Source organism: Felis catus, chromosome B4 (assembly GCF_018350175.1).
Source record: "Felis catus isolate Fca126 chromosome B4, F.catus_Fca126_mat1.0, whole genome shotgun sequence".
Lineage (NCBI taxonomy): Eukaryota > Metazoa > Chordata > Mammalia > Carnivora > Felidae > Felis > Felis catus.
In genome coordinates, this window is record NC_058374.1 from 124321551 (window position 1) to 124336013 (window position 14463).

The 14463-nt window shown below is 51.3% G+C and overlaps 1 protein-coding gene across 5 annotated transcripts in view; it reads left to right on the forward strand.

Annotated features, from left to right (window-relative positions):
- The window catches only part of TXNRD1 (thioredoxin reductase 1), a 125795-nt gene that overhangs the window by 91997 nt on the left and 19335 nt on the right, over window positions 1–14463 (forward strand). For 3 of the 5 annotated variants that reach the window (XM_006933988.5, XM_006933989.5, XM_019835431.3), the window contains one exon: window positions 764–2707. The exons of the other annotated variants lie outside the window; for them this stretch is intronic. In XM_006933988.5, the coding sequence (XP_006934050.4) occupies window positions 764–826 (63 nt within the window). In that variant the 3' untranslated portion in view covers window positions 827–2707. Of the gene's footprint in view, window positions 1–763; window positions 2708–14463 lie in introns of those variants that run through there. 5 annotated transcript variants of the gene reach the window in all.

A 14463-nucleotide genomic window follows, 5' to 3' on the forward strand; every position in this document is an offset into this window, starting at 1 on the left:
AGTAGCAGGGATAGCCAGCTCTAGGAGCCTGGGTGTGTAATGTGTAATATATCCACTGTTTGATAGTTGAGTTCTGTAGTCTACAGTATGTATCGTATACTAGAGGAACTGAATACTGTTCAGTGAAAAATGGAAGAATTAGAGCCATTTGTAGCCATATGGGTGAATTACGGAAATACAGTATTTCCGAGGAATACTGGGGCCCAGGACGCAGACGACAGAACAGTGCATCTGTCATCTTGCTATTTAGATGCACGGTTGTGAAAAACCTACAAAAGGAATGCAGGGAATGTGTAGGAATGGTGAGCACTGACTGGGGGAGGGGAGGAAGGAGGTGATGGGGGGGGGACACACATGGGGCTCTAACCACATTTGTAATCCCTGAGCTGAGTGTATGAACACAGGGGTTTTGTAATAGTACACTTTATACCTTTCTGCACATCCAAAATATTTCACCCTGCATTTCTTTTAGAGAATTGACGACCAGCCGGAGCGTCTCATTTAATTGTTTTAATCACCCTCATGGTAATAAAGTTCTTCATTAGTTATAATCTAAATTTTTTTCTTTCACCTTGGTTTTAAAATGTCTTTCCCCTTTTATCCTCGGGAGAAGTGACATTCCTGGTCATGTCACTCTCCTGTTTTTATTCATTTGAAGTGGTCCCCCAAGTCACTCTTGATAGGAATGGTGCTGTCTGTTCTAACTCCCTGTTAACTCATCTGTTCAGGTGTCTGAAAATCTCATGCTTTGTCCTCCCCGCAGGTATTCACAACCTTGTCGGTGACCAAGCGCTCTGGGGGAAGCATCCTCCAGGCCGGCTGCTGAGGTTAAGCCCCAGTGCGGATGCTGTTGCCGACACTCCAAGCCACTGCTGTGTTAACTTGCCCAAGTCCAAGGTGCAGATTTTAGGAAGGGTTTTGTGCTTTGGCACCCGCGGGTCCCGCGCTGGTGGCACCCAAGGCCCCCTTGGATCTCTCGGGTAGGAGGTGGTGGATGGAAGGCAGACAGCGTCGCACTGGGGTCACCGTGACGGACTGGAGCTGACACTCGGCAGCGCATCGGAGGGCGCGTCCATGAAGTCACCGGCCCTAAGCCCCTGCGGTGGGCGGTGATGGAACAAGTGCCGAGCAGTTTTAGCGCGACCTCTCCGTTCTGGATTTGCTTATTCTCATTGTTCAGCTTTCTCATGTTGATTACTTTCTTCTTTTTTTTTCCTCCAAGGTGTACGTGATTACTAGAGATGAGAAACGTTAGCAGTCGATTTTTGTCCAAAAGCAAGTCTTGTCTAGAGTGTGCAAGCAAGGTGCCTCGCGCATGAGAGGCCCTCGGAGGCTGCATAGGCTTGTCCCGTGAGAGAGAACGGTCCCGGGAGCCAAGTGTCCTGTTTTATGTGACTCACCTGTTGAGCAGGGTCTCCCCTAATGAGTTCCGTGTCCACCACCGAGTACATTTATGATTGAATCTGGCCAAATTTGCCCCATGTGCCACATCACCAGTTGTGAGGTGATGGCCCCTTGGCCAGCCCGTCTCAAGTGACGTTCCCCGGGGTGGAACTTGTAGCATGGTTCCTACCAGTACTCATCATGGAGGCAGAGGTACACCTTAGATGGGGAAAAACAATAAATGTTTTCCTTTACTTGGTTTATTGTGTGTTGGTCAAAGTGAGCTCTTTTGCAGTAAGAAACATTTAATTTGTGTCAAACTGGTTTTTTTTTGTTGTTGTAACTTTAGCTTTAAGTTAAACACACAGATATCACGGCCTTACTTTTCACACGTGCTATATGTATCTGCCCCTTCCTAAGAACCACATTCATAGGAAAATAAGTCTTCCCACACTTAGGATTTGACTCTTCTGTGGTGATCGTTTTTTTAAGGAAGCTATTAATATCATAAGTTATTATTTTTGAACACAGGTGGATGTGAAGGATTTTCATTGAAAAACCGAATGGTTTTGCCTTTTTCTGTTGAACGGATGACCGTTGCTGGCAGAATGGTGGCAGTTTTTGCGCTCCGTTAGCTTTCCAACTCGTCTTGTTACAAAGAGGGATTGACTCTGCAGCTGTAGATTTCTGCGTGAATGTGCTGACCGTTCCAGGATTACGTGGAGGCCACCTTGTCTTTCTCTGAGTTGGCTTTTAAACGTGTGCTGTGGCCACCGGGCCTCCCGTCCGCAGGCCCTCCGGCCCCTCTGTCAGCTCTCCCCTCCGCGTGTATTCCAGCGGCAACCCCGAATGCTTGGTTCAAAGTACATTTCTTGGTCACCTCAGGGACCTTCTGCGCCTGCCTGGCTCTTAGTCAGCAGAGCGCCTGCGCCTGCCCCCCAGGGCGCTGCCTCCCGCCCTTACCCCTGCAGTGCTGTGAAGAAGGTGGGAAGGGACAAAGAGGGGAGTTGAGGCAGTTGACTGTGTTCGGTTTTATTTATTTTTTTAACCGTTTTTTTTTTTTTTTCCTCCAAGCCTGCCAGTCTCTGAAGTTAGAACAATAGGCAGTATGATTTTCGTGCCTAATCATGTTGTGATTCTCTCTTCTTAGTGGGATGGAATGTTCTGTCGCCCCAAGAAGGATTACACTTTATATATAGATTTGTCTTGTTTAGATTCTGTAATTGCCCACTGTACTGAGATTCCTATTAAATTCCATGTATTTTTGTTATGTATCTTCTGGGAAAAACAGACAATGTGAAACATTAAAAGGTATTAATATCCACCCTGTGTGCCTTCTTATTGAATGGTGGTGTCGGGATGCTTTGCCGGATAGAGTTCAGGTTCTGCGTCGATGATGACGAGAACTAGCTGCTGAGATTTACGTGGTAGTGCTGTTGGCTCTTCCGATTCCATCCTCCAGCTTACTTGAGGTCGTGATCTTTAGAGCGGCACCAGCCCCCCACCCCGCCGCCCCCAACCACACTCAGGTGCACTCTCTCTCGGTCCCAGCACTTGGTACGTCCGCAGCTACGTACCCGTTACCTCCCCACATGGCCGCGTGCGGGTCTGTAATCCTTCCTCTCCGGACCGAGCCGTCCTTGGGTACGGATCCACTGGTTGTGACCATTCCGGCTTCTGGCCGTGTCTGACACACGGTAGGTGTTCAGGGCTCAGTTGATTCACTCACGTGCACCTGATTTTCTTACGCATCAGTTGTTAAGCAGAAATGTCTATTTTGTGTTAACCCGGACCGAAACCTTTCCAAAACGTCTGTTCCATCCCGGGCGATGGCCGAGGGCTGACAGCATCAGCCCGGTGCGTGTTTGCCGCAGCACGTGCCAGGCCCTGTGTCCTGACCCACTCTGGCTGTCCTCATCCTTCGTCCTCCAACAGCTCTGCCAGGAAGTACTCCCGGACCCACCATTTACAGATGGAGAAACAGCCCCCGGTAGGAATCCTCGCTCAGGATTACACTGCTGCTTAGTGACGCAGCAAGTGTTCGGACCCAGAGCTAGGTCTGTGACGTCACAGGCCCAGCCTCTTCGCCGCCTTTCCATACTTCCTCCCCTCCATCTGTGACTCCTGCGAGCTCTCAGGGCTGCGGAGTCCGTTCCCGGGGCCCCTCTCTTCTCGCACGCCGTTGCACAGTGTTGTCGGCACAGTTAATACATACTCTGAGGTGTGTTAGCGCTTTTCCTGACTGGTCTCTACGCTGCCAGTTTATTTCCACTCTTTGTAGAGCCAGGATTTCATTGCTCAGACTCCCTTGCCCCAAGCCCTCAGGGTCTATAGGGGGCCTCTAAATAGGCACATAGTCCCCTGGCAGACACTGGGGCTGTCACCTGCACCTGTGACCTCTGCTTTCCCTTGCCCCTTCTGGTCACACCTGCTCTGTGCTCCACATACACTCGACTCCTGACCTCCCTGCTCTGGACCGCCTCCATCGAGGATTCCCTACATGTACTCGGCGGTACTCTGTGTTCTCTCAAGAGCACTTTGAATTACTCTGCGTGGAGACTGGCGTATGTGTCTTGTCTGTCTCTGGCTCTAGATAATCAGGGTTCTTCCCCTCTGTCGGCCCCCCGCCCCGCCCCCCAGCTTCTAGCACGAGGCCTGCGAGAGGCTTGGCTGATGGAGCCTCTTACGCCTGGCTCAGGACCTATTGGACAAGGCCTCTTTAGGGAGCCTGTTAATCTCTCCTCTTACCTCAGGAACCTTTGATTCTCATGTTAATGAGAGCTGAAGAGGCGGAACGTGAAACCGTCCACCTCAGCAGGGAGGAGAAAATTAAACTGCTTTGAGAAACCATTGCATTCCACCTACACCGCACATTTTGAGTCTGACGGCATCGAATGTTGGCAAAGGTGTGCAGCGAATCGAGCGCTTACTTACTGCTGGCAGGAGTGTAAATGAACCGGTACAGTCACTTTGGAAGACAGTTTGACGTTAGTACGAGGTGAAGGCTGCACAGCCTGGTGCCCGGCTCTTCCACGCTCAGATACACAGCCAGCACAGTAGGCGCGTACGGGGATCCGTGGCGCCGTGAGGAACAGCAAAAAGCAAAACCTGGAAACAGCCCCAGTAGCCATCAGATGAGGATGGACGCACGAATCCACGCAAGAAGACTGGAGCAGCCGTGGCAAGATCTAGAACACGAGGGATCGGTCTAAAGCAGTGCCGAGTGAGAAAGTCACAGAGGAATACGTACAGTGATTCCATTGCGTAAACAAACAGGCAGAACTAGGCAGTGTGTGTGTGTGTGTGTGTGTGTGTGTGTGTGAGAGAGAGAGAGAGAGAGAGAGAGAGAGAGAGAGAGAGAATTGGCATAGAACCGTAGGGAAAGCAAGAGAATGACAGTTGAAAATGAAGGATCCAGAATGTAAGCTGCTCGTTACCAACTTAGAGTGGAGGATGGGGTCACTAAGCGGCCGCTAGGAACCAAAGGTCCCTTTCCTAACCCCTCTGGAGCACTTCTGCGTCTGTTGTGTCATTATTTATGGTTTTTACGGATGTTCCTTTGTGTCTACGCAGCACTTCTTTCAAGCGGCTTTAAAAGGGGAGGGGGGCAGCTCGCAAGGTTAGCCGACTGGGAGGGAGCCGGCACCATCTCCGAGAAGGTTTCGCACGCAGAGCTAGGAGACCAGGGTCTGAGGAGAGAGAACCCAGACGTACGTCCTTCTCTTGTGTTTCTCAGATGCCGTGATGTTGTTGTTGTTTTTTTTTTTTTTTTTTTTTTTACAAATTGAGGGTCTGTGGCGACCCTTCATAATATTGGTGCCGTTTTCCCAACAGCACCTGCTCACTTTGTGTCCCATTTTGGTAATTCCGGCAATATTTCCAACTTTCTCATTCTTCTGTTTGTGACAGTGATCTGTCATCTGATGTTACGACTGTAATTAGGGGCCACCACGAACTGCTCCCGACCAACTGGCCATTCCCCTGTCTCTCTCCCTCCTCTTCTGTGAGACACACAAATATTGAAATGAGGCCAATTAATAACCCCACAGCGACCTCTGCATGTTCAAGTGGAAGGGAGAGTCTGTCTGTCACTTTAAACCAAAAACTGGAAATGAGTCAGCCTGGCGAGGAAGGCATGGCAAAAACCACGACGGGCCCCAAACAGAGCCTCTTGATCCAGTTAGCCAAGCTGTGAACACGACGAGTTCGTGGAGGCAAGAAAAGTGCCACTTCGGGGAACACGTGAGTGGTGAGAAAGCAACACAGCCTTCCTGCTGATACGGGGAAAGTGTGAGCGGTTTGGATGGAAGAACAGAGCGGTCACAACATCCCCCTTAGGCCAAAACCTGACCCAGCGCAGGGCCCTGAGTCTCTCCCGTCCCGTGAAGACTCAGAGAGGTGAGGAAGCTGCAGAAGAAAGGTTGGCCCATGAGGTCTGTAGGAAGAAGCCGTCCCTATCACATAGAAACAAGCCAAGTGGTTTCTTGAGCTGGAATCTACTCCTGGTGAAGATGCTGTGAAAGTGTTCAAGTGTCAAAGGACTTAGAATTTCACATACACTTAGTTAGTAATACAGTGGCCGAGTCTGAGAGAATGGGCTCCCCCAATTTTGGAGGAAGTTCTGCTGTGGGTAAAATGCTGTCAGACAAGCATCGCATGTTACAGAGAAGTCGTTTGTGAAGGCAAGAGTCGGTCAACGCAACAGACTGCACTGTTGTCTTATTTTAAGAAACTGCCACAGTCACCCCAGCCCCCCACAGCCGGCGCCCGGAGCAGTCAGCAGCCGTCAACATCGAGGCGAGACCCCCACCAGCAAAAAGATGACGACTCACAGAAAGCTCAGATGATGGCCGTTTTATTTTATATTCTTTTAATTTTTTAAAAATGTTTTTATTTATTTTTGAGAGAGCGAGCGCCCAAGCAGGGGAGGGGCAGAGAGAGAGGGAGACACAGAATGCGAAGCAGGCGCCAGGCCCTGAGCCATCAGCACAGAGCCCGACGCGGGGCTCGAACTCACGAACCAGGAGATCATGACCTGAGCCGAGGTTGGACATCCAACTGACTGAGCCACCCAGGAGCCCCAATGGCTATTTTATTTTATTAATAAAGTGTTTTTAAACTTAGTTATGTACTTTTTCCCCCTGACATAATGCTACTGCACACAAGAAGCTATAGTTTAGCATGAGCATAACTTAATGTACCAAGAAACCAAAACGTATTGACTCCCTTTATTCTCACACTGTATCGCTGGAACTGGACTGGCAGTGTCTCTGAGGTGTGCCCAAACGGCAGAAGGCCTTTTCTGACCTTCACGCACCACGACTGCATCCTTGATCTGAGATCCAGGAGTCGGCTGAACATAAACTTGAGTTTTGGGGTCATTTGTGGCACAGCAGTAGACGATGGGAGCCGAAGAGCGAGGTCAGAGAACAGGCAGGCCAGGTCTCTTCCCTAAACCCACTTTAAATCAGAGCACTCAACTCTGAACATGTCATAAGATTTTATGTAGAAAAAGAAAAGAGCTTTTGTTTTGTTTTTTTCTTCGAGTTTATGAATTTGAAATTCCACTGCAAGAAAGCAGGATTTTACTGCAGAATGTTTCCTGCTAATGCCCTATAGCTCTGACACCATCCACTGCCCTCTGGGCACTCCTGGGGGGGTCTCACAAGGAGCCGAGCAGAGCAGGGATGGGGCGCTTCTGGATCTTCCGGCCGTCCGCGAGTGCCCGCCCCCCACCCCACGACCAGCCTTATGACAGTCGTTTGTCCGTTAGGTACTATTTCATAGTATAGAGATTGGAAAGGGAGGTCAGCTCCTCTGAGTCCAGTTACAGGTACAGAAACAGAACCAGACGTGAAGCTGCCTCCTCGACATCAAGGTCAGGGGTGAACAGGTGTAAACGGAGCCGCGACCAGAAGCCATCCTGGCTTGCAGCCGTGTACCTTTGCACAGCACAATACCGCTCGGTTCCTGCCACCATCTCCTTTGTAGATTGTCCCACATGCTTAAAAACACCAGCCACGCAAGCACACTCTGGACTGCCATGGAAATGAAGGGCAGGAAAGCACGTGCTGACTCTGAAAAAGCCGATAGGTAAGCAGGTCCTTGGCCCTGCGGTCGGCACACAGTAGGTGTGCGGGAGCGCATGGCGACTGGCCGGCGGTGAGGCGTGGGGAGCCCGTGGGGTTGGCTGCCCCGCAGGGATGATGGGGATTCCTTCTTGTATGTCAGGGAAATGCGGTGGGGCCTGCCCAATAACTGCAAAAGCAAACACCCTGGGTGAGTGTTTGCCTAATGAATGAAGAGACAGGAGACCAGATTATGGGTCGCTCCTTCCATCCGAGGCACAGTGGTTACGAGGTGAATAAACACTATGGTGGTTAGTTTATGTGTCATCTTGACTGGATCAGGGGATACCCAGATATCTGGCTAAACACTGCCTCTGGGCGTGTGTGCGTGAGGGTGTTTCTGAAGGAAATTAGCATCGAATCAGTGGGCCAAGTAAAGACGTTTGCTCTCCCCAGTGTGGGTGGGCACCATCCAATCCATTGAGGGCCTTAATGGAAGAAAGAATTTGGCTTGTCCTACCTGATTGCTTGAGCTGGGATATTTATCTACCCTTGGTGCTCCTGGATCTCAGACCCTTGGACTCAGACCGAGTCTGAGCTGGGAGCCACTAGCTTTCCCGGATCTCCCCAGCTTGCAGACGGCAGATCGCGAGACTTCTCAGCCTCTACAATTGCATGAATCAATTTCTTATAATAAATCTTTTCCTATACATATATCCTATTGGCCTAGTTTCTCTAGAGAACTCTAAAACTCTGAAGGTGTGTGTGGTCAGGTGGGGCGGGTGAATGCACATAGTTACTCCTTCATTTCTTTTTTAAAAAATGCTATGAATGGGGCGCCTGGGTGGCTTAGTCAGTTAAGCATCCGACTCTTGGTTTCAGCTCAGGTCATGATCTCAGTTCTGTGGGTTCGAGCCCCGCATCAGGCACTGTCCTGGCAGCGTGGAGCCAGCTTGGGACTCTCTCTCCCCTCTTTCTGTCTCTCCCTAGCTCGTGCTGTCTCACTCTCTCTCAAAATAAATAAACTTTTAAAAATTCTTTAAAACAAAATGCTATGCAGCGCGCCTGAGTGGCTCAGTTGTTAAGCATCTGACTTTGGCTAAAGTCAGGATCTCATGGTTCGTGAGTTTGAGTACCATATTGGGGGAGCTTGAGCCCTGCTTCTCTCTCTCCCTTTCTCTCCTTCTCTCTGCCCCTCGCTCGCACACGCTCCCTCTTTTAAAAAAATGCTATGCAGGCAGGAGAATTCAGCAGTGAACAAAAACATCAATAATTCTTTACACCATAGTGGAGGGAAACAGGCAAAAATAACAAGTCAAATGTATGGAATGTGAGCTGGTGTTAAATGCCATGGAGAAAAATCTAAGCAGGGAAAGAGATAGGGGTGTGGATCCCAGGGAAACAGAAAACAGAAGATGGGAAGGCAGAGAGGGGAGTTGTCAGTAGCCCGTGGAAGATTCCAAGCGCTGGCCAGTGCTTTGGGACGCATTCTGGGGCCGGAGCCGGGATGGGGGTGAGGTGAGTGAGGCCTGCTCACTGAAGGCCTCCTAAGAGCAGGATCAGCCCTTGCACAGCTCTGGGAATTGAGTTCTGCCCTCTGGGCTCCACGTGCTTCTCACCCTGGTCCCGAGCACCTGATGGGCAGTCGGCTTTGGGCCGGTTGACATCCTGCCCCAGCCCTGACCAAGGCAGCACGGTTAGAATCTCAGCTGCGCCAACCGCTGGGCCAAGTTATCTGCGCTCAGCCTCGCTCAGTTCCCTCCTCGGTAAAGTGGGGCTGTTAACTTGTACCTTCCGAGGATGTCTGCGAGCGTTCTTAAAGTTGAAAAACATAAAGCCTTAGAATATAACCTTACTGTGTGGAGAGCAGGCATATGGCAACATTGACTGTTGTTATTACATGATTCGGTCGGAGGGAAGAGTGGAAAAGAGGTCGGAGAAACAGATGCGTAGGCAGCTCCAAGTCAGAGCAAGAGACGGAGGGGGCCTGGAAAGGGCAGTTGCCGTGGAGAAGGTGGGGTGGTAGGTGTGGAGAGAAGAGCAGTAAACCCGATTGTGACACGGCCGTGTGTCATTCCACAGTCACGTATGAATTCCCTACTGTGTGTTTGGAATTGTGCTCAGAACTGGCTTGATGGGAAAGCCAGGGTAAGTTCAGTCTCCCCAGACAGACTCCGGGGAACACAGGAGACGGGCACACGGCGGCCTCAGCTCAGTCCCCAGCTTCCAGCGGGCACTTCGACAAAACAAGCCTAAAGCAGCTCATCTGTTGGCCTGGAAGGACTCACAGGTGACTTAGGGGCTCTAGGTCTAGCGATGGGATTTGGGCTGTGTCCCCAGCAGCACTCAGGGCTTCAGACCTTTTAAAAAATGCTTCAAAACATGAAGGAAAAAAGTTAACGCAGGAAAACTGCAATGGCGAAATCTTTTATTTATTTATATTTTTTAAAAATAAATTTTAGTGTTGGGGTGCCTGGGTGTCTCAGTCGGTTGGGTGGCCGACTACAGCTCAGGTCATGATCTCTCAGTCTGTAAGTTCGAGCCCCGCATCGGGCTCTGTGCCGACAGTTCAGAGCCTGGAGCCTGCTTCCGAATCTGTGTCTCCCTCCCTCTCTGCCCCTTCCCTGCTTGCTCTCTGTCTCTGTCTCTCTCTCAAAAATGATAAAAACATTAAAAAAAAATGTTAGTGTTTATTTTTGAGAGAGAGCGAGAGAGAGAGTGCGAGCAGGGGAGGGGCAGAGAGAGGGAGGGAGACACAGAATCTGAAGCAGGCTCCAGGCTCTGAGCTGTCAGCACAGAGCCCAACACGGGGCTTGAACTCACGAGCCATGAGATCGTGACCTGAGCTGAAGTAGGATGCTTAACCGACTGAGCCACCCAGGTGCCCCTCAATGGAGAAATCTTTAAATGTCTACCTAACATGATCTCAACTAATCAAACGCAATTGAATCTGGCTCCCATATACTTGTAAACATTATAGTTCATATGTCTGGGATGATGTGGGGGCAACGTGCTAATACGAGTGTGTAGGAGAACAAAGACCTCCAAACGGCCCCAGAGGAGATGCTCAAAAGAGACATTATTGATGGAAACTTCAGGCAAGGAGAACAAATGCACTGCACATGCAAGGCACTTTACGTGCAGCGGTTCGATGAACCCTTGTAAGAACCCTCGGAACTGTTGTACCCATTTTTCGGGGCGGGGGCGGGGGGGGGAAGATGCGGCTCAGAGTCAAGCATCCATTCATCAGTCCAAACTCACGGGGATGTGAAGTAGCACAAAGAGAAGGTGTGCCCCCTGGTGTTCATCTGTGTGAACAGCAGGCTGCCGCTTCCGCCTCCCACTTCTAATCCATTACTTTTTTTGGAACACAAACTATTCAGCTGAGTGAATAAGCCCGCTGAGCTAAAAAAATTACAGGACTATGCACATCAAGAGGGCAGGACATACAGCTGGGCAGACAATGCTGGGAAAACTCCATCAGTACTTGTGTGACTGTCAAACAGGATCCGTGTCTAACACCCTGTAACAAAGGTAGCCTCGAAACAGACCGAAATGCATGCGTGTGGCACAAACATCAAGTGTGTACGGTAATATAGGAAAATACGTCAGTGACCCGGAGGTGGGACAGACTGCTAACCCGTGGTCTGAAAGCATGGACCGTGAGGCAAAAACATCGAATGGACCGACAGTGTCACGGGTTCTGACCCAACAGACCACCATGGACAAGAGGGAATAAAGACGCACCAAAACTGGGAAAAGACCATCTCAGCGTCTAACACTGACAAGGGACTTGGAGCCAGAAGACTCCAAGGAATCCTGCCCAGTCCTCAAGAAGACAGGGCCCCCGAAAGAAAACGGGCAGAGGACATTGAGTTGGCTGTTCCTTGAAGAGGACAGATGTGCAGGCTCACGAGTAAGAGGTGAATGGAAATGACGGGAGGTCACGTTATCCTCGTAAGATCTGCCGACACCAGAGGCTGATGAAGGCCAAGCGAGGGGACTCTTGGGCTGTGCCGATGTGCGTACCCCACGACCCGGCCGTTCTGCCCCCCCGGGGCACCAGCCCCAGAGAGCTCGTACGTGTGCGTAAGGGAGCGTGACTGCCGCTGTCTACTGGAGCGTCATTCGGGGCATCGGGAAGCTGGGCCCGGTCCCGATGTCTCTCACTGGGGGACGGCTGGGTGGGCTGCGGTGGGCGCAGGACAGGGCAGCAGTGTTCCAGATGTGCCGCGACATGGGTCAGAGCAGGAGTGAGTCTGTTTTCAGCATGTGAGGTCCACAGAAGCAAAGGGGCAGTGCCGGGATTCAAGGCCAGGACGGCGACGCTCTGTCTCTTTCTACCCCAGCCCTGCTGCCTCCTGCACACACAGCAGCCTCCAAATGTCCAGGGGAGTCTGTCGGTCGGGTAGGGAGGGTGGGAGGGGGCTGTCACCTGAAAATAACCTCTGAGGGACTGTGAGCCCCGCCGCCGTGGAGTGGGGCTTCGAGCCCTTGGTGCCGCTCAAGGGTGTAGGGGTGACTCTAGGGTAAGGAGAGTGCTGGGCCAGCAGGAGGGAGACCCAGAAGGAGAGGCCTGTCTCTGCCAAGGGGTCAAGTGCAGAGGCAGGGAGGAAAAGCCCGTGGCCCCCAGCAGCCAGCCTGGAACCCGCACAGGCCTTTGAAGACGGCCGTGTAATGTGCAGGAGCTAATATCACACCGTACCCCCAAGTCTAGTGTGGCAACAACCCATGGGAGGGGGACTTTGTGGATGAATCCCCCACCCCTGCTGGGCGTAGGGTGGAGATTGGCTGCATCACGGGCACCACCCTTCCCTGGTGTCCTTCCTGCGGTCGTGAATTTGAGCCTAATAGTTGGTGAAATGAATTTCTCACGGTGAAGTGAAGAGACAGGAAAATGATTAGGAAGGTAACTGCCTTGCCTCCCATGTAGCTCTCACAGGTTAATGACTGCCTTCTTATAAATTTCTTTTTTCTCAAATCTGGTGGTACGTTGCCTGGGTCCATACCCAGGACCCTTAACAAAGGAAGGGAGAAAAGGCCACCGGCAGCTGCTCAGGGCTGGGCCTGCCTGGACTTGTCCCTGCTCGGTGTGGAGTCAGGCGGCTCTGGGCCACTGGCGTGGGGGCTCTCCCACGGCCACGTGCAGCATTTAGGAGCTGCTTCCTCAGGGCTTTGCTTGCGGTCACCATCATGCACTCTGCTCTGCGCTGAGCCTCTGAAACAAGGAGGCTCCAGTAAAAGCATTCACTGTGCTGCCCGCCATCTGAGGCTCCGCCGTGCAGGGTCTCAGCCCACAGGTGGATCCGAGAGCTGGGCATTATTGTCCCATTTTTTAGAAGAACCTCAGGGTGGTCGCACACGTGCGGAATGGGGACAGTCTGCTGTCTTCAGTGAATAAAACACAAAGGGGAAACAAGGCGGAAGGAACCAGAGTCCTTGGGTGACCAGCCCTGGAGCGCCCTGCCCCCCCTCCATCTTGTAGACGAGAGAGAAAGAAGTATGTCCGGACCCCTCTTTGGAGATGCAGCACTCTGGGGCTCTCTGATACCCCAGCTTAGCCTCTACTCCCACTAATACAGCCACTTAAATCATTTTTTGTCCCAGAGAATATTTAATAATGTGAGAAATAGCTTACAGTGAATAGCTTTTGTCAGTATATAAACACAGGATTTTTAGGGCACTGGAACCACTCTGGATGACGATTTGTCCGGACCCACAGAATGTACGACAACGAGAATGAACCCTGATGTAAACTTGGGACTTTGGGTGATTATGATGTGTCAGGTTCATGGATCTTGGCAAATGTACCACTCTGGAGGGGGATGTTGAAATTGGGGGACGCCCTGTGTGTAAGGGCAGGGGTTATATATCTCTGTCCCTTCCATTCAATTTAGCCGTGAAGATTAAACTGCTCTAAGAAATAAAGGCTATTAAAAAAAAGAACCACACGACAACCCAACCCAGCTCCGGAGATGTGCGCCAGTGCGGAAGACCCACGCATTTTTCTGTGGCGTGGCCTCAACCTTCTCACGGCCTGCCGAGAGGTCCACATGGTTGTTTGAAGGTGGCCCCTGGGACCCGGACCTTTTTGCGCCTAGGGAACAAACTGTCTGCGTGAGATGCTCAGGTAAGTCCCCAAGGTTCAGCTGGGCCTCAAGGTCTCATGATGCCGGCCACCCACCGAATGAGCAAGAATCCAACGTCACGGGAAACTCGGGCCTGCTGCCGTGTGGCTGTCACGTGGCTCGTGGCACCAGAGGGTGACTGTGACCACACAGGCACTGCTGAGCGTGTTTTCATCTGACCCCATGAAGCTAATCTCTGCGGAAAACGGCAGGAGGTGGTTCTCCCTCACTTTTGTTTATTGGATTCCTAAGGTGTCGTGTCTGAGAAGGAGCGCATTAGTTGTATTTATAATGACATTCATTAGTGCCTAACTAAAATGCATTAATATTTTATTCGTGACTGTTAAGTGCTGGCAGGCCAGTGCTGTGCCGAATACGAGTCTGGAGCCAGTGCTCCAGACCTGCGGCTTCTCTGGAGAAGGTGAGACACGCGTCGGGACCCGCGGGCACTCACACAGCGGGCAGAAGGACCATCTCCAGATGATGCGTTCTTTTTTTTTTTTTTTAATGTTTATTCATTTATTTTTTTCAACTTTTTTTTATTTATTTATTCTTGGGACAGAGAGAGACAGAGCATGAACGGGGGAGGGGCAGAGAGAGAGGGAGACACAGAATCGGAAACAGGCTCCAGGCTCTGAGCCATCAGCCCAGAGCCCGACGCGGGGCTCGAACTCACAGACTGCGAGATCGTGACCTGGCTGAAGTCGACTGCGCCACCCAGGCGCCCCAATGTTTATTTATTTTTGAGAGAGAGACAGAGTGTGAGTGGGGGAGGGGCAGAGAGAGAGGGAGACACAGAATCCGAAGCAGGCTCCGGGCTCCGAGCCGTCGGCACAGAGCCCGGTGCGGGGCTTGAACTCACGAACCGTGAGATCGTGACCTGA